This window comes from Camelus dromedarius, chromosome 10, assembly GCF_036321535.1.
Source record: "Camelus dromedarius isolate mCamDro1 chromosome 10, mCamDro1.pat, whole genome shotgun sequence".
Lineage (NCBI taxonomy): Eukaryota > Metazoa > Chordata > Mammalia > Artiodactyla > Camelidae > Camelus > Camelus dromedarius.
Window position 1 is genome coordinate 62,545,291 of NC_087445.1, and position 20,093 is coordinate 62,565,383.

Sequence of the window (20,093 nt, forward strand, 5' to 3'; positions counted from 1 at the left end):
AAAGAAATGGAACTGTCACTCTCCCAGGCACACAGAGTTCACGCTGGAAATTGGCTTAGTACAAAATGCACAAGCTTTGATGTTGGGTTGTCTGTGTTCCCTTCTCAGTTTCACCACTCCCAGCCTATGGGACCCTGGGCAAGTCATCTCACCTCTATGATCCTCTCTGACCCTCTGAGTCTTCTTCCATAAAAGGTGCTAACCATGCCCGCTTCACTTGGATTCTGTGGGGAATTCAACAAGATGATTTCTGTGATGTGCCTAGCACACATACTCTATGTTCAAGAAATAGTAGCTCCCATCTTGTACAAAGTTGTCCAGAGCTTTTGAGCTACTTGAAAATTCTCTTTACCTGCAAAGTCTCCGGTGTTTTCCACTACATCCATCAATGCCAACCTCTCGCCCCTGGCCATCCTCATGTCCTCCTGCTGTTCCTCACATCTGTGGTCTAAGAGAATACAAGGGTTTTCCTTAAAAAAACATATTCAGATACTCCCACAGCCTGTGTCCGAACACATGGGCAACTGAATAAATAATTCAAGGCCACCCTGGGCTTTTTTAACTCCTTTATTTTTATCTGTCTTGCAAACATATGTTGACTAGATGGTTTCAGTTTTCTGAACAATGGACTGTGGTGTATTGGAAAGAACACTGGACAGGGAACCAGGAGACCTGGGTCTGAGATCCTTGCAGCCTCATCCATTTCCTCTTCCTCTTCCACCTCAGTTTTCTGATCTGTAAGCTAAAGGGAACCTAGCCTTTCTCAACTAGGTTCCTTTTCCAAATCTTAGAACACAGAAAATGACTTGAGTAACTATTTGCTCAATTCTCATAAGGATGGTACATAATTGGTACCATTCTAGGTGCATAGGAGAGAGGCTAGTTCACTATATACAGTAGATGCCTTAGAGAAGAGCTGTCCAATAGGACTCTCTGCAATCATGGAAATGGTCTGTACCTGCACTGTCCAATATGGTAGCCATTAGCCAACCAACTGTGGCTATGGAACAGTTGAAATGTGACAAGTATAACTGAGGAACTGAAATGAATTCTACATTTACTGAATTTTAATTAAATTTAAATAGCCACATGTGATGGGGGCTGCTGTATCGGACAGACTAGACTTGGAGCTCTAAGCTTTGATTCTCATGGAACCTGGGTAAGAAAGACAATCTCTTCCAGTGTTAGCATCCTGTACTTCCATAATTTCAGCCTGTATATACGTGTGTGTCTGTGTGTCTGTGTTATGTTATGGAAAGCAGAACTCCTGGATTTTAAAAACTCAGAGGATTTATGGTTTCTTTGTACAACAATAAGGTAGAAGAATGGAAACCTGCCAATAGGTCAAGGGTGATGTTCCTGAAAGTTGTAAAAACAAGTTTTGAAAATGCAGCATGAGGTCACCACTTCTTGTTAGAAGCACAAGGCAAAATCCTCCAGAGTGCCAGTTCTGAGATTGTAAAGACCATCTTGATTCTATCTTCAGGATCTACCGCAGAGGTTTGAAGCACAGTATTATGCAGTCTCTCAATGCGTAGGATACAGCCTGATTTTGGTAAAGCCTGTATTGACTCAGTGCCTCTCTGAGCCATGACCTTGACACAATTACTTTGTACTCGTTATCCTCAGTTTCCTTACCTATAAAATGGGAACATCACCGACCATACTCAGAACCACACCATTGCTTTTTAGTTACTGACTTTGCTTTTGCTTTTGGCCTTCTTTTCCCAGTTTCTTCTTCATTCATCATTCAGACTGGTCTTTCTAAAATGTGAATTAGATCATGCCACTCCCTACTTTTACATATAAGCTACGTGTAGTCTACAGGACCTCCCATGATCTGGCCCTTGCCTACTTGTCCAACTGCCTCTCTTACTGCTCTTCCCTTCATTTGTGACTCTTGCCACACAGGTTTCTTTTAGGGCCCCTATGGACCAAGCCCTTTTTTCCTCCTTAGGTCTTCTACATACCTCGAGACTGAACCCAGACTGCTTTACACCCACTCTGTGTCATTCTTCCTCTCTCTCCATACCTTCACGAAGGTCTCCCGTGATTACTGCAGTCTTGAAAAGCCCATTACTCTCTCCTACGTTATCTGTCCACTTTCCTTCCAGAACTTACTGGATCTGTAGTTGATACCTATTTGCTTACTTGTTTATGGGTTGCTGCGCCCACGATCTGCACGCTGCGCGAGGACAGGTACCGCACCGAAACTGCTCGCCCTTGGATGGCCAGTGTCTGGTATTTACAATGTGCTGGTAACCAGAGGCCATCCAATGACTGCCCACCGAATGAACAGATGCAGTAATGAATGAACATGCGACTCAGTGATTGAACATGAGGGAATGCACTTTGTGGGGCTCTGTGTAAACAAGGCACATTTACTGTCTGGTGGATGATGGTTTGTCCACTCTTTAAAGTATTTACTGGGAACCTAGGATGTGTCAAGAACTCAGTGAGGTGCAGGTGACTGTGTTGACTGTATGTGTATCATCCAAAACAAAGCATCTGAAGAAATGGAAAGGCCCAGTTGCCATTAAGGTCACTGCGACCCCTGATTCCATCCCAGGATGTTTTTAATCTCATTGTCATCATAAAGCCCATTATGTGACTCTAGGTTGCAGCACATGGGTTGTGGTCACTGTAACGGAACTGCCCTGCAGAGCGGTGCTGAGCAATCTCTCTCTCGCTCCTCCTCATTCCCTGCCTACAGGCATATTTGTATAATTGTTATTATTGCTAGTCCAGGAGTACTTCATACATGCTGAACATATATAGAAAATTCAGAAAACCAGAAGGAACAAAAATAGGGAGGGAGGAGTCTTCCTGCGTTCCACCGCCCCAAAATTAGTGCAGGTAATATTGTGTCATGTTAAGATTATTTGAATAGCACTGAGATGCTCCTAGAGATACAGTTTTGAATGACTTTTTCAGTTAACATTTTAGCTAACACATTTTCCATGAAATTTAATAATTCTTGTGAATATTTTTGTAATACCCACTTACCATTCCACTGAGCAGATTAATCTTAGGCCATTTAATCATTCTCCTGTCACTGAATATTAGTGTGCTTGCGAAATTTCTACCTATGTGTCTGGTTTCATATTTGCAGTGATAAAGCTGGGGATGCAGAATCTGCAGTTTGAGAGTCTAGACTAGGTTAATCATGAGTCTTAGCAACATGTCAGAGTGGCTGGTATTCATCTATCCACCCATTAAACTATGTACGCTGGCCACTGTATAAGCCGAGAAGCAGGGGCGTGAACTGTTCAGATTTGGTTTGGGGCTGAGCTCCCTGTCAGCCGGGTGGAGGGTGAGTGGGGAGCACCAGCAGACTGTGGTGTTCACACACACATTCTGCCTCCCCACGTGAACCCAGGGGCTGCAGAGCTTCCCTGCGAAGGAACAGTCCTAAGGCTTGAGATAGGATTCCTCCATCATGTCTTCCAGGTAGCCAAAGAGTAGCGATTCCTTTAGGAAAGAGGTATTGGCAGGAGCACTGCATTTTGAGAAATAATGGGTTGGGTTGGGACATTTCTGGACATTTTCCCTTCCCAGTCTTGCTACAAGAGTTGCTCAGATTTGCAGCATTTCAGGCTCACTCTGGTACACAAGGAGAGGGCTTATCTTTCTCCCTTCCCTGCAACTGCCTCCTGAACAGAGGCCAAGTCTGGAGGACAAGTAGGATCCCAGAGGCCGTGTGGCTAAAGGCAGATTGAATCCAGATACACAGGACACTACATGGTAGGGGGAGCCACCGTAGTGTTCCACTTCTGGGGCTGGTCCACTTGAGGGGTTAGCTTGCCCCTTAGAAAACTGCTAAAATGAATTAGATGGCATGGTAAGGAGACTGCTTTCGACTGTTCAGTCAGAGAGTGACTCATCCATCTTCAGAATGTCTGGGCAGGAAGGTTCTTTTGGCATCGTCTAGTTCAGCCCAGTCATCTTCAGCTGAGGGAACTGAACCATGCCCCCTTCCTCTTTAATACCTAGGGTGCAGGATGGTTCCTGCACATGGTAGGTACCTGACAGATACTGTTAAAAGAATACAATTTGAGGTTGGATGGGACTAAAGACTTTCTCACAAGCACGTATCAAATCTTCAGTGGAACTTTCGATGACTGATAAAATGAAGATTAATGCATGTAGTAAGTCTTCGACCTGTTGATGCTGGGCTGGTTAAAATGAAAGAAGTGTATCCACCACCAGAACAGAAGCCACTGAGGCCCAAACAAGGTCTTTGCTGGGCAGTAGGGAGGAATTTCACTTATGGTCATATTCTGGAGGCTCTGGCAAAGACAGGGAGGGGAGGATGGGGTAACACAGGTGTGTTGTAAACTCTGCCTTTGGCTTAGTGGAGTCAGGAGCTCAGTCAACTGTTCCTAAGTCGGTGCATCTTCCTTCTTTCCTTGGCCTCCTAGAGAATTGGGATCAGCATGTGACCTTTGCCTGGAGGGGAGAATCCTGGTGCAGTTTGCCTTCAATGCCTCCTCCCCGATGCCCTGTGGCCCATCGGGACACTGGAGTCCTCGCGAAGCAGAAGGTAAGCCGGCCTGGAAGCTCTTTTGCAGGTTGAGTGTGCAAAGAACTCTTCTGATGTAGATGTACTTTTATAATTTTAATGGTCTTTTCCACATACTATCTTATTTGATCTTAAGATCACCCTGCAAGGTCAGTAGTCCTTTTTTTTTTTTTTTGTCTTCTACCCCACCCCCCAGCTCTATGGCGATATAATTGACATATAACACTGTGTAAGTTGAAGGTGTACAACTTCAACTTGATGATTTGATACACGTATGTATTGCAAAGTGGTTAGCACAGTGAGGTTAGTTAACATATCCATCACCTCACAATTTTTTTTTTTTTGATGAAACCATTTAAGATCTCTTTTCTAAGCAATTCTCAAGTGTATAGCACAGCATTGTTAACTATGATCACCATGCCGTATGTTAAAACTCCAGAATTTATTCACTGTATAACTAGAAGTTTGTACCCTTTCCCCTTCGTCAGGGCCAGTATTCATGCATTCATTCAACACAAGTCTTTTGAGCACCTGCACTGTTCTGGGTGTGCTATCCCACTTTGCATATGAAGAAACAAAATCCCTGAGACACTAAGTAAGTGCCCAAGGCCACACACCTGATATAACACAGTATGTGTGTGTTTTATGTACACCCGAGCCTCTGACAGCCTGTGGGTACAAACGAGGTCACATTAGAATCAGTACACATATTTGGTGGCCTCAAGGCATCACTAGCCTTTGATTCTTCTTCCGTTAACTCTGGGAATACCCAGGGCATTCCCATACGTGTCACAACTATTCCGCTCAGTTTCCTGTCATGTAACCTCTTTTTGGAGATACATTTATCAGCAAAACACTTGAAGGAAGTGTCTCACGATTGCCAGTGTTGTGGGCTCCACCCATGACCAGACCTTGCCAGGGGGCCAGTAATCTCTGTGCTCCCTAATAGTACCATTCGCTGCCACATCCACCAGGTTTTCTATAGAAATGAAGGAAGTGCCTTTCACCCAGTGTTTTCTTGCAGTGTCACTTGGCCCTGAAGCAAGGCAGCTTAGAGAATCTCGTGGAAAATTGCCTATTCTGTTTCCTTCTGCAACGTCTCTTTCTTTGGGGCTCAGGTCAAGCCCCTGAAGGCAGGCTGACGGAGACCCCATATTCTCCTCTCGCCCTCCCTTGTCCTCAGAGACTTCCGCTTGGAAACCCCCTGTCAGTCTCTCGTGCTTTTGTGCACACAGGCCAGCTCATGCCAACTGTCTTTGGGTGGGGACCCCAGTCCAGCACAGAGAGCGGAGTCTGACTCCTCACTGAGGTTCAGCGAGAACGCCTCCATTTTCCTTTATATGTTTAGAAAGAAGGTTAACAAAGAAAAAGTCAGAGATAGAATAAAGCCAGGGAGAGGGATCAGAGAGGGAAGTGAGGGAGAAAAAAGACCGCACTGTACTCTGTTATCTTCCAAAGTAGCTTAAAATAAAAATGAGAGTCAGACTCGGGAACTCTAAACAAATCCATCTGGAATGTAAAACGCGAGGGATGTCTGGGAGAAGCCCTCCGTTCAGCCTCACAGAGTCCCAGGCTGTCAGACTTGGAAGGGATGCCTGGTTCCCACCCAGCGCGGGAATCCCCTCTGTGCCCTCCCTGCCTGAGGCTCTCCTAACACCAGCCTGTGGATTTCCTTGGCCTTCCTCCTGTGGCTCCATTTGTTGGAAAGTTCTCCCTGAAATCCTGCTGGGTCCTTACAGAAGAAGGACTGCACCTCTTCCACCTGACTGTGCTTGTGTGTGTGCACCGGTCTCATCTCTGCCCATGCTAGGCACGCGGACAAGGCAGAGCTGACCCTCTAATGGGGAGTCAGGTCAGCAAGCGGGTGGTGACCCTCGGATGTGTGGAGGCTCATGTTAGTTAGAAGTACAAAGCATGGTAAGAAGGGGACCCCACTCTGAACGGAGACTCATGGCCCCCCCGCCCCAGGAAAAGTCACCACACCAGGGAGCAAGGTACATTTGAGAAGGTGAGAGAAGTTTGACATATGTAGAGGTTTTCTCAGTGTGAGCTGGCGGCTTACGGGGTTCCTGAGGCTTTTCAGCGTGTCCTCAAAGTCCAAAGTTATTTTTACAATAATACTATCACGTTGTTTACCTTTGTCACTCTCATCCTCTCTTGAGCGTACAGTGGGACCTTCCAGAGGCTGCATGGCATGCGGTGTTGTCCTGCTCTGGGTTCTTGTGTTTTAAAGTTTCTCAGTTCTAACTCACAATATGGTAACGGCTGATAGATACAACCCCCATAAACAAGAGCTCTTCAGTAACAGGAGAAGAACTTCAGTGGGTTTGGAGTGCAAAGAGAAAGGTGTGGCCTAGGGAGTGTGGACTGGGGTGAGACGTCTAATGAGCAGCTGGAGATGGGTTTGGATTTATACTGACGGCAGTGAGGGGATGCCACGTGTCTTGGCAGGGGGCTGAGACACGGTCAGATGTGCCTGTTATAAAGATTGCCTGAGCTGCTCTGTGGCAAAGAGACTGGGGGAGGAGTTCACTGGAGGAGAGGGAGCATCCAGGTGGCTATTACGTGATTCCAGGAGAGGGATGGTGGTGGCCTACGTGAGGTCCCTGGCAATGACAGTAGAGAAAAGTCGATGGAATTGAGAGCTATTTGGGAGGTACATGTAGCAAGACTCTTCCCTGATAGACTTTTCTGGCTAAAATCATCTTGGTGTGTTCTACCACTTGAAGGAATGAAACAGTTTCCTAACGTCTTCCCACACCTCCGTCCAACCAAACTGTCAGTTGGCTGAGTGTGTTCCTGGTACGTCCCTGAGCCCCTTAACACATGACGTGCAGGACAGAGTTCCACCGGAAGCACTGAGCCCCCTGGTTCCCCGAGCTGACTCAGGCCTCCGAGGAAGCCCCGCAGCCCCGGGTTTTCCTTCAGGAGATGCAAATTTAGTACATGCAGGCCAGGAAAAGACACTGGTCTTTTTTTAGATCATCCTATTGCAGGCTCTGTGATCCATTTGGCTCAGACCCTTTTAATATTCTTGAAGAAATAAACTTTTCCATGAGCCAAACTCTACAATTTATTTCTCAACTCATTTTCATCCTATTTATCTTTGTGTGTTTAAGTTTTTGGACTTCCCAAACTAACATAAAATTCCCCAATCCATGAGCAGTGCCAGACGTATCTTTGGGGTTGGGGAAAGAGCGTGGCGGTGGGGAGGATGACAAGGTTGGGATCTTGGTCTGAACCCAGTCATCAGTGCACTCTGCCCTTGAGTGAGTCACTTTGCTTCTCTGAAGATAGCATCTTACCCACAGAACAAACGTCCTTTCCAGCTCTAATAGTCCACAGAGCTGCAACCTCATTATTTTAACGCCGTATTAACAAGGTAGAAGATTCTTCATTGGACAGATATTTATTGCAAGTCCACTATGTTCCATTAACTCCATTTCATGGACTTCAGGTGAATATAGTCACAGAAATTCTTGCCTTTGGCCACAGAAAGTGGTTGTACTCAGAAGAAACTGTATTTTCCCATCTCTTGAGCAAAAGCTGTATTTCACAGATGAATATTTTCTGAGGTATCTGATACCATGGTACACTTGTAGCTCAGGAATTAGAAAGCTTGATCTGATCGATTCAAATCTCTGTTAAGATCACTTATGCGGGCATAAAATACACTGCAACTGCTGGGTTTTCCATGAGCGATTAACAGATGGCACTCACTGTTTTCTTTTCTTCTTACTCGTGTGAGTGTTTTCCCCATGTTTCTGCCCACAATATTTCAGGTATGCTGAAGTATCCATCTGGAAAAACTTGGCACCAAGTTTTTATAGCTATATTTGTGTCAACAGCTGCAGTGTATATACACAAAGATATGTGAGAGATGTCTGTACAGATTGTCATAAACGTACAGTTAAATCAGAATACGTATGTGTAAAAATATTCACACACGTATATGGCCTCATTTCTAGCGGATAGCTTATACGAACATGTAACTTCATTTGGTCACCATGTATACAAAAATATATCAGAAATGAAGCATCAGTACTTTTGTACCTTCCTTCCTCCTCCCCTCCCCTCCCCTCCCCTTCCCCCTTCTCCCAGACTTAGCACCACACATCCAGTTTCCCAGCTGTGTCCATTTTTCCTCCTTATGGACTCTGATTTGTCTTCATCTCCTCTGATGTTCCCTTTATACAAGTGATAGGTGTGTGTTGTCTGCATTAGTACAGCAGTTTCTTAACTGATTTCACTAGACTAGAAGCTTTTCAAGGGCAGAGACCCTGTCTGCAAAACCTTTTTTTCCAGGGATGACATCCGAACACTAGATACAGACCAGGCAGTCAATATTTATTCTTTGAATGGCTGGTTGGACGGATGGATGGATAGATGGATGGATAGATGGATGGATGGATATATCTGTGACTCTAAACATTGTTTTTTCTGGAGGACAACTTTCATTTGCTTCCTTAAAATTTTTCCGTATCTCCCCCCATCTCTCAGCATAAAGTTTAGTTTCCTTAAAGTGACATACAAGACCCTTCCTAATCTGGGTTCTGCTTAGCTCGTCATCCTCACCATTTGCTGCTTTCCCATTGCGCTCAAACCCACAGTCATCTTATTTCATAATCTCTCAACTGTTCTCTTTGCTTGGAATACCTCTTCTCCCAAGCTTTTTCTTGTTAATTCTTCCTTATGTTTCAGAACAGAGCTACTATATTTGTGAGCATCGATTAAATATTCTGTCCCGTTTGAGGTTTATAGTACCCTGGTGGGATAGGCACCGTTACGGGAGGTGATACAATGAGCTGTATTTTATCACATTGTTCATTCCTTCAAAGCTTGACATGCTCTCTCTGGACCAACAGTATCACATAGTATTCTACTCCCCACCAAGGAATTACTTAACCATCAGAGGCTCAGTGTCCCCTTCCATAAAATGAGTTTAATAAAACCTACATCATAGACTTATTGCCAGGATGAAAAGAGCTGAGGCATGTAACGTACTTGGCACAGCGCCCCGCGCGCAGAGGATGGTCAGTGCGTGAAGCCCAGTATTATTAAAGGGATCACTGCTTCGGGGGATGGGTTGGACTCAGTACCCCTTGAGGCACTTTTTTACATCAAACGTTTGTCTCTGATAACCAAGCAAGCACACAGTTTGCTAATATTTCTAGTCCTGTTCACTTACTTGAGCATAATGACCAGGCTCACTTTCCTGTCCTTTGGAAAAGCATTTGGTTCCTCTGTTGACTAACAAGAAACCGGGGATGAAAGCATGAGCCAAACAGATTTGTCATCGTTGCTCTCCTGTGGCTTCCCACCACTGACAGTCATTTTCTCCAAGGAGGAGAGAGCGATCCCTTGCCAGTTCCAGGAGAGCCCCGGGTGGGGGAGGGAGGGCGGTGGAATGTTCACCTGGCACTCGCCATCACACAGCAGGCTCTAATACTCCATGGAGCCTTAATTTCTTTTTTTTAACTCCGTATTAACAAGACAGAAGATTCTTCTCTTGGCAAATACGTATTGAACATCCACTGTGTTCACTATTTATGGGCCAAGCACCGTGTTAAGCATTGAGTGAAACAGAGCTGCAAAACAGAGACAAATGGTAACTATCTTACAGGATTTGGGTAAGAATCAGATAAATTAATGGCCAGGGGATGTGCTTCATAATCTATTAAAATGCTGGCCCCACTAAAGCTTATTGAAAGAATAAGTGATAGCAGTACCAACAACCCACAAAGTCAAGAGAATTGGGAACTCTTTGGGTTGGAGAGTGAACGGGAAGAAAGGTTTCAGCCTCGGTAGGAGTCTTAATTTGTGCCTTTGACTTAAACTGCTGGTCTCTTCTAGCCAGCGTTTGCTACAAGCAATCAATGAACCTGGCCCAGGAGAGGTGGAGGGGATCATGGAGTTACGTCCATCTCTTCTTGTTCTGATGTGTTATGTCAAAAAAAATCCTTTGAATTTTCCTTGTTCTTGCCCACCCCACCTCCATCCCTACCCCTTACTTTCTTCTGTTTCCCTTCTGTTCTCCATCTCCACTGGGCATCTCTCTTCTCCCTTGGCTGGGCAGAGGCAGGGACATTGGAGGCATCAACAGCTTTAGCTGGAATGGCTTTCCCACCCAAATTGGCTTTCTAATTTTCATATTTTGGTGATTCCTGTTATGTTGTGACACTATTTGTTTTTCAAAGATTGAGTTTTCCTTTTGGCTTTAGAAATATATGGCATTTCCACCGCCCCCCCCCCTCCACTGATGCTAAAGAAAGAAAGAAAGAGTGTGGCAAATAGGACAACCTGAGATCCTCCACCCTACCCTCACCAGCTGATGTGTATCTCTTGCTCAACACCCTTAAATAAATCAGAGCCAATCACTGCATTGAGTCCTGATTACTTTTCTCAGCAGTGCAGAGGAGAGCTCTCTGAGGGTCTAGGACTAATGATCTCAGCAGAGAAAAATTCAGAAGTCGCTGCAGGCTGAGATCAGTGGGGATGAGGCATCGTCTCCCTGGGGAAAGAGTGGAAGAATCTCTCCTTCCCTCTCCCCCCTCCTCCCCCAACCCTCCCCTTCCTGAGTCAGACTGGACGGAGCTCAGAGCAGCTCAGTGGTATGGAATGACCTCATGTGGAGAAGGGGAGGAAGAGAGATAAGATGGCTCCAGGGCTGTCTTCCAGCTCTGTCATTCATGGTTCTAGACAGTTTCCTCCCAGAATCCTCAACCCAAGGGGCAGAAGCTATCCTTACTTACCTCCTCTTTGCTGGAAGTTTCTGATCCTTCTGCCATTCCAAGTGGGTTATACCAAAGTCGGAGAATAACGGGGAGCTACAGGGTGAGACGAAACTGCGCTCTACTGTTGACCTTTCACCTCAAGCTGTGAGACTTTGGTTAGTTCAGTCCACATTTCTGAGCCTTAGTTGTGTCACCTTAGAAATGAGTCCTTGAAAAAATTAAACAAGTTCAGAGGACATAGTTTTTAGCAAATGTGTGTCCCTTCTTTCTTTCCATCGGAGGCAGAAAAGCCTACAAGTGAAAGATAAGGAAAATTTGGGCGTCAGCTCAATCATAAGACACTTACTTGAATATATAGTTTTGGCCAAATGTCTGGTGATTTGTCGAGATCTGTATCACAGGAGTGGGGATGAGCTGGGTGCTGTGCATACAGCAGATTCACCAAGACACCGAGAACCTTCCTTCTCTTTTCCCCCTTTCTCTGCATTCTAGTCTGGCCAGTGTCTCCTGAGGTCTGCAGGAAACTCTGAAGACTTTCAGGAACTCACATTCTCACCTCTTTTCCACAGGTCATCCAGATGTCGAACAGCCCTGTAAGTCCAGTGTCCGCACCTGGAGCCCAAATTCAGCTGTCAACCCACACACAGTGCCCCCAGCCTGCCCTGAGCCTCAAGGCTGCTACCTTGAACTGGAATTCCGCTACCCCTTGGTCCCTGAGTCTTTGACCATCTGGGTGACCTTTGTCTCCACTGACTGGGACTCTAGTGGAGCTGTCAATGACATCAAATTGTTGACTGTCAGTGGGAAGAACATCTCCCTGGGCCCTCAGAACGTCTTCTGCGACGTCCCACTGACCATCAGACTGCGGGATGTGGGCGAGGAAGTGTATGGCCTCCAGATCTACACATTGGATGAGCACCTGGAGATCGATGCCGCCATGTTGACCTCCGTTGCAGACAGCCCGCTCTGCCTGGCGTGTAAGCCCCTGCAGTACAAGGTGGTTCGGGATCCTCCTCTCCAGGCGGATGTGGCCTCCATCCTATACTTCAGTAGAAGATTCACAGACATGTAAGTGTGCTTGCTGGGTAAGGGGACGATCAAGTGGGTGGGCTGTGGAGGGATGTCAGGAGGGTCAGAGAGGCCTGCACTGGAAGAAGGTTCATCACAGCCAGACTCACTTCAGGGGATTCTCAACCTGGCCGTGGGTGTAGAATTGTCTCAACAAGGTGGAGGAGATGTGGGAAGAGCAATGGGCAAAGAACCAGGGGTCCTGACTTTTGGCGGCAGCTCCAGCATGTTAACTCTTAGCCTCTCTGACCTCCCTGCAACTCAGCAGTAAAATGAAGGCAGTTGGATGAGATTAGCAATGAGAAAGTCATTTATTACTGGTGAAAGTACAAGAACTGCAGTTCGCTAATGATTTTCTTTTTATATTAAAGAGTATTCCTGCACAGTGATTGCGTTCTCAGTGGGTGAGGAGGGGGTGAAGTTACAGCAGGTTGGCTGGGAATTGAGCATGTCCTTGGATGCTCGCATGAGAATGTGGCTGGAAGATGAACATAACCAGTAACAGCCTGTGCTTCTGTTATCCGAGGTGGAAGAGAGGTGCCTACCCACTTGATCTTAGGAGCCCTTGCAGCTCGAGGTCTCCATCATTCTTTTTGGATACTCATTGCTTTTATGTGAGATAACATTTGTCCTTAATATTCCTTTCTCAGGCCGCCTCTCTGTCACCTCTTCCTCAAACATCCTAATGATTTATGTTTTATGAGCAAGGCCACCTTATAATGAAGTCATTAGTGCTTTTCCTGTGTGCCAGACAACGGTCTGAGGTCTCTGCGTCTTTTACATCTTTCATCCTCTCCACAACCACAGCCCTATTCTCCTTCTCATTTTACAAAGAAGGAAACCGTAGCTTAGAGATGTGAAGTCACTGTCCAAGATCACATAGTTAGGAAGTGGTGAGATCAGGATTGGAATTCATCCTGACTCCCAAGCCAGTGCACTTAACCACTGGGTGGTTAAAGATGGATTCTGATCTCTGCTTTCATCTAACAGATGAGGGAGTCTTCTCCACACCTACCTTGGGTACCCAGAGTCTGTGAAGTCAGTCACCAAACGTTCGCTGGACATCTGCTTTGTACAAGTGACATCAGTAAAGAACACTTTGAATGTTGGAAAGAACAATAGCTCAGGAGTCAGACGCCTTGTGTCTAGCCCCAGCTGGTCCACATACTAAGTATTAGATACATCAGCCAGTCTCTTTGAGCTTCGATTTCCTCTTCTGTGTGATGAAAATATTGAAGTCGATGGTTTCTATAGGCCTTTTGTGGCACTTTCTTTGGTTCTAAGCTGATATAAGACACAGCCTCTGCTCCGTCTACTTGAAAATATTTGCTAAGCCAATTATTAATAGAAACCAAGTTCTGGAGGAAACTTTTAATCTTTTTAAGAGACAGAACCACTTTCAAACACTTTACCAGCACTTCCTTTTACAATGCCGGCAATTAACGTGCACATCGCAAGCAAACCCTCGCCCATTCCTTGACTCAGAGATGGAGAACATCTGTTTAAGAGCTCAGAGCGAGCACTTGGTTTGTGTTTGAGAATGTACTTAAAGGATCGTCTTGCCCTGAAAATATTCCATAACCCTGTCCCTTCCATCTCCTCGCTTGTCTAGAGTGGTAAAGTTCTATAAATATGCGTCCACTTAAAATTTCTGTATAAAACAATGAAGAGAAGAAATAATAGACATCTTAAAACCTCAGTTTAAACACAGCTTTCATTTTCTTGCCTTGAGTTAGGAGCCTGTGAGCGCTGACATGGGTTGATAAGTGTGGAATGGTGGAAATTAGACTGAAGAAGTAAGAAACACTTTGGGTTCTATTCTCAGCTAAGTCACTAGCCTGCTGCACGATCTTAGGCAAGTCACTTACCTTTTCCAGGCCTCAGAGATGTTAAATCTACAAGGAGGTTGTCCTAGGCCTGTGGGTCTCAAACTCAGTTGCACCTTATGAAAACTTGGGAGCATTTTGAAACCACCTCCGGCTTACTTGCAACCTCTCCCCCTTCCAGTTACTGATTTAAGTGGTAAAGGAAAATAAGGCCTGACCACTAGGACACTAAAATCTCACTAGATAATTCTAATATGCTGCCACGTTTAAGAACCACTGCACTAAATCCAGCTCTGAAAGCCTGGCTCCCGACCAGCAGTGTCCATTGGACCTGGGAACTTAGAAAGACCAGGTTCTTAGGCTCCAGCCAAGAAGGCTGAGAAGCTCGGAGCACAGGGCCTCTCCAGATGACTCTGATGCTGGTAGAGTTTATAGTCACTGCTCTAAATGATCTCGAAGGCCCAGGAATCCTCAAGGTCTCCACTCATACAGCTACTGCTTCAATTTACAAATATGTACTGAGGACGATCTATGTGCCAGTCTGTGCTGGGAGCTGGAGATTCAGGGACAGCTCAGACCTCGTCCCTTTCCTGTTGACACTCACACTTGAGCAGACCTTCACCACTTGGTAAAAATGCCACATCCTATGCCAGTTTGCCTCCCAAACCACCGCTATTCAGGGCCGCCCTATGTACCATTTGTTCTCTCAGCCCAACAAATGTTTCTTTGGTCCCCACTGTGATGCAGGCACAAGGGCGAGACTGAGGACTTCACTGACCTTCCTCTTTGTCTTTCTTGAGTCCCAAGGAATTTATTGGAGACCTGGGCTGGGCCGGGCTCCACTTCCTGACTTGAAAGTTCTCTGAGAGGAAAAAAAAAACAAAAAAACAACATCATTCCAAGTCAACCTACCACTTCAACTCCTTTATCTCTTGGTAATTCAAGTTCTAAACTCCAACACAAATACCTCTTTGTGTGTGTGTGTGTGTGTGTGTGTGTGTGTGTGTGTGTGTGTGTATTTTACGGCTTTCACATTTTTTCCATATCAAATAAATTGGCTCTTAGACAAGTTCTATATAAAGCCTGTTTTGGAGAAAAAGAGGCGAGAGGGGAAAAAAATGCTTTCTTTTTCTTCCCTGACTCAACCCATTACATGATTCCCTTTGACCTTTGTCTTCATTTTTTTCTCTCAACGAAAATATTTATTCTTTCTGTTATCTATACTGGAGATAGTTTCCCAAGGTATGACATTGATGAAGGGAGAGGCTCCCGTGCTTACCCAGTGGGCGCTTCTCATAGACCGATTGCTTTTGGCCGGTGCAAGGGAGAAATGTGGACCGTCTCCCGTAAGTGGAAGCCTCTCTGTGGAATGAAGACTGACACTGGCAGAGGGAAAGGGGGCCAGGGCAGACTCGGCTGCTAACTCACATGGGACATGGAGACCCACTGCATCACGGGACTTTATTTTTCCTGTCTGTAGCATGAGGGAACAACATATTAAGCTTTTCTCTGTGGATAGGAGTTGTTCTTGGGGGGCAGGTGACTCCTTCCCTTTTTTGGTAGTAAAAGGGGCTTAGCACAGATTGTTTATCTCCAAATCAGTACCTACCACGGACCTCACTGGTTTTGGTTGCCCTAGTGAAAGGTGTAGTGGGTGTACAATAATAATAACAGCAGCAATAACAACCATTTACTGAATATTGACTCTGCTTTAAGCACCTTTCAGTTGTATATGAGGCAGGTGAAGCTCAGAGGAGTGACTTATCCGACCTAATACAGCTGGTAATGGCAGAGCCAGGTTTAAAACCCAGGTCGAATTCCAAATTCCACCTTCTCAACCACAACACCACGCCGCCTCCTGCTGTCACCATGCTAAGGGAGAGTTGTAGAGCTCAGGCATGCATCTGCACTGACTGAAGTTCAAGACACAGAAGGTAGAAGACGGGATTAGCACGCACGGGCCACCAGCCCCACAGTCAGTTTCTGAGACCCAGTCTGGAGTCCAGCAACACAAGACACACAGCCAGTTCTTTTTGTGTCTGGCTGGGAAGGAGCACAGATACTTCTGGTTCTCAACCTGACTGCCAAGTGCTCCTGCACTGGGTACCACATTCCTTGGGTCCTTTGGAATCTCCAGATTTCCCTAAGAAGTAAAGACTCTGGAGAAAACTAAGCCTTTGTTTTTTTTTGTTTTTTTTTTTTTTTTGGCTTAGAGGAAGTGAGGTATAAAGCAAAGCAGAAACAGTGAATAGCAGCTCACTTTAATTATTCATCTGCTCATCCATCCATCGTTGGTTCATTCAGCAGATATCTGCTGGGTGTCTGTTACATCCCATGCACCGTGTTAGGAAATGGTGATACAGGGGTGTCCGTCCACCCACATGGTGTGCAAACTCTTTAGGAGGAGAGAGAGTTAGGCAGGCATTAGCACTGTGGTATAGTAATGCCCTGATGGAGGAAACAGAATGTCAGTAGCTTCTAACCCAAACTTGGAAGACTTGAGGTGTAACTGAGGAATATCAACTCCCTGAGGACTAGATTTTTTTTGTTTCTTTATCTGCTGATGCAGTCCAAGTGCCTAGAACAATTCCAGGCACAAAGTAAGCGCTCAGTAAATATTTTTAATGGCTCTTGAATAAAGAATGGGAAGAGAGATGGAGAAGCTATCATTTACTAAGTACCCTCTATGTGTCAAGCACCTACTAGGTGCTTTACTTAAGTAATCTCATTTGACTTCAGCTCCGCAAGATAGGTGGTCCTGTCCCCAAATTACAGGTAAGAACCCGAAACTCAGGGTTTATACAGCTGTTAGGCTATGTAACCACAGCTGAGGTTTGCGCAGAGATCCGTCAACTCCACAGCTAGTTCTCTTATTCATTCTCTAGTTGGACAAATTATGTTAGTGTTTCCTACTTTGTTTGTGCCTCTCCGTTCCTAGGATCACTGATTTGGAACTAGAAATATTCTTAGAAATTGTCTCCCCCAACCAGCTTATTTGTGTACCCCAACTAATTATTGATTCTTCTTTCACATTCAGACCTGTTAAGCTGCCAACACAATCTCTTTTCCTTCACCTCCTTGGTATTCTCAATATGAGTCCTAGGGTAAATAAATAAACATAAGGAAAGGATATACTCTTATGATCTGGGTGGAAATTCTCCTGAATATCAGTCCATATTTTACAAATCAAATCCCAGATCTCTTCCTCTGAATTCCACAGATTCAGAATGACCATCCATCAGTTCAAAAACTTTAGTTCATTCATCAGTTCATTTGCTCAGCAAATGTATGTTGATTCCCACCGTGAACCCAAGTACTTTCAAGGCACTAGGGATACAGTAGTGAACAGAGCAGAGAAGATTCTCACTCTCATTGATCCCTGTGATGTAGTTGGGAGAAACACACCAGAAAACACTACATAAAATCCCGGTTGGGTAGGATTTAGTGATTTTAGATAGGTGGTCAGGGAAGGCCTCTGTGAAGTGACATATGAACAGAGACCGGAGTGTCTCCTACTCACTCATTATAAAGGCTGGGTGATTTGCTGTCATTGAGATCCTGGCCTATTTGGAACATCGATGTCTTATTACATGATCGTTGGTCCTTGATCACTGTTTGGCTTGTCTTATATTTAACTGTGCTTGTGTGTTTTTTCTCTCTTACCTGCTTTAGATTCTCAAGTACAAACTTTAGCACACTCATTTGTAGCAGAATCAGGTGTCTATGCATGCTTTTTGGATAAATGAGCGAAGAATGAGTCAGCAGTAGCACAAAGTGGAGCCTCTCAGGAGAGGGGTCTCTTCTAGCACTGACACGTGGCGCCGCATTAAGCCCCAGGGGACTGGAAAAGGTTAGGCCAAATCAGGGTCACCTGAAGCGCAGGTGGCTCTCTCCCGCTGTTTCTATAGCTCTCAAGCTGAGTTTCCACCTCATTTTTTTTTCTCAGCCCCGTTATTTTTCCACGGTCTTTCTGTATGTCACCCAGTCATGCATTCTTTGTTCTAGAATGTGTCTACTTTTTCATTTGTTCATCAACTGAAAGGTGAAAGTCTGGTTTAATCATATGCAGTAATACTTCTTTCATTTGACGGATATTTGCCAAGGGTCTGTTCTGTGTCATGCACTGTGATGGAACTAGGAATAGAGCCCTGATTCCCTGGCCTCGTGGGCACACAGTTTAATGGGGAAACCAGCAAAGGAAACAGGTGATTATATGGCAGCATGAGAAACGTATGGTGTGACTCGCATAAGAAGGGTATAGAAAATATAAGAAAGATAGCTAACCTGGCTTGGGAAGGTTTCTTGGAAGAAGTTACGTCTAGGCTGAGACCTGAAGGGTGAATAATAGTTGATCACTGAAGAAATTTGCTATAGGATGGATGGTTGAAACCAAGTGGATGCTTGACAAAAATTGATAAGTGAATGAATGCATAAATGAATGAATGAATGAATGAACCAATATGCTGTATATACATCATGGCAGAAGTGTATGTTCAATCTCAGATCAGCTTGGAGGGGGAAAGGTAGTAATATGGGCTGTCTATCCTCTTTGGTCCTTAAATCTGCTCCATTCCTTTTAACTGCTGTATAATATTCCACAGTCAGACTGTGCTGCAGGTTAATTAGCTGGGCATGTAGGTTATTTCATACATTTTTCTATTACAAACAAATGTCCTTGTGGGCATGTGTGAGAATTTCTCCAGGGTTGATACTGAGGAATGGAATGGCTGGGTTATAAATTACAGTTTTGTTTTTTTTTTTAATTTAAATGGATACAACTTATGGCATTCTGAGAGGGGATACTAGCTTACATCCCATCAGCAGCATGTGGAGGACATACTACTGTTCTGCATGGTCACTACCACTCAACAAAGTGGAAGTGCTTTGTCTTTGCTGACTTAATGGGTAAAACATGACTCCTCATTGGCAGTCTTGTGATTGAACATCTTGAGGGAGCATCTTTTCAAATATTGACTGGCTGTTTCCATTTGTTCTTCCGTGACTTGTCTATTAATATCTTTGAGTTATGTCTGGTTGTTAATCTTTTCACACCTCAGTGTTCCCCTCTGCTAAATTGGGATTTTAATGCCAGCCCTCCTGCATATCCACCCATGTTATTAGAATCTAGAGTGAAACATGTCGTCAAGAGGGAACTCTTAGTAATCACTTATGCATTGATACAGTTCTCAAATGCTAATTTAGTATGCTCCCTGGTTGGAAACCACACTGTGTTCTGAAGATACAGTGGTTAACAAAAACCAACCCCGTTTCTGACCTCAGTGGAGTGTAAATTTAGCCGCCATCACGTATGCAGGTAGCATCTACTACTACTAGTACTAGCATCACTAGTGCTAATAACTACCATGACTCCTTCACATACGCTTAGTGTTTCTTATAAGCTTAGTGAGGTGCAGCTATCAGTATGCTTCATTTTAGACAAGCAAGCTCAGACTCACAAAGATAAAGTCATTCATTTAAGGTCGCACAGTTAATAGATACTGGAGCCAAAAGTTTTATAAGTCTCTTTGCCTGACCCCAAAGGGTATGCCTGGCAGAATTACAGAGCATAATCATTGCTATGACAGGAAAAGAGTAAGGTGGCATCTTGGTGGATGAAGAGAGTAGATATTAAAACTAGCTTTTCTTATTCCCAAGAAGCAATAGAATAAACACACAAAAGAGGAGAGAGCTCTTTTTTTTTTTTTTTTTCATTTATTTTTTGGACATTTAAATAGATGAAGAGGAAGAGGCTTGACAAAGTGTGGACATCATGAGACCAGCGTGGTTTCCAGGAACCTGTTGCTGGAATGCATGCTCTAGGGTGGACCCCTTTCTGAGCAGGGCCTTCAGCCACACCTGTGCAGAATGTTCTTGCCTGCATCCTGACGTTCTATCCACCAGGACGGATGAGCAGCAGCAGGAGTGAGAGCTGTTTCTCCAAAT

General features: G+C 44.9%; 1 protein-coding gene across 1 annotated transcript in view; it reads left to right on the forward strand.

Moving 5' to 3' along the window:
- Positions 1 to 20,093, forward strand: part of PAPPA (pappalysin 1) — a 225,619-nt gene that overhangs the window by 66,411 nt on the left and 139,115 nt on the right. Inside the window, exons 6-7 of the mRNA XM_031450304.2 lie at positions 4,422 to 4,543; positions 11,826 to 12,324. Of these exons, the coding sequence (XP_031306164.2) occupies positions 4,422 to 4,543; positions 11,826 to 12,324 (621 nt within the window). The remainder of the gene's footprint in view (positions 1 to 4,421; positions 4,544 to 11,825; positions 12,325 to 20,093) is intronic.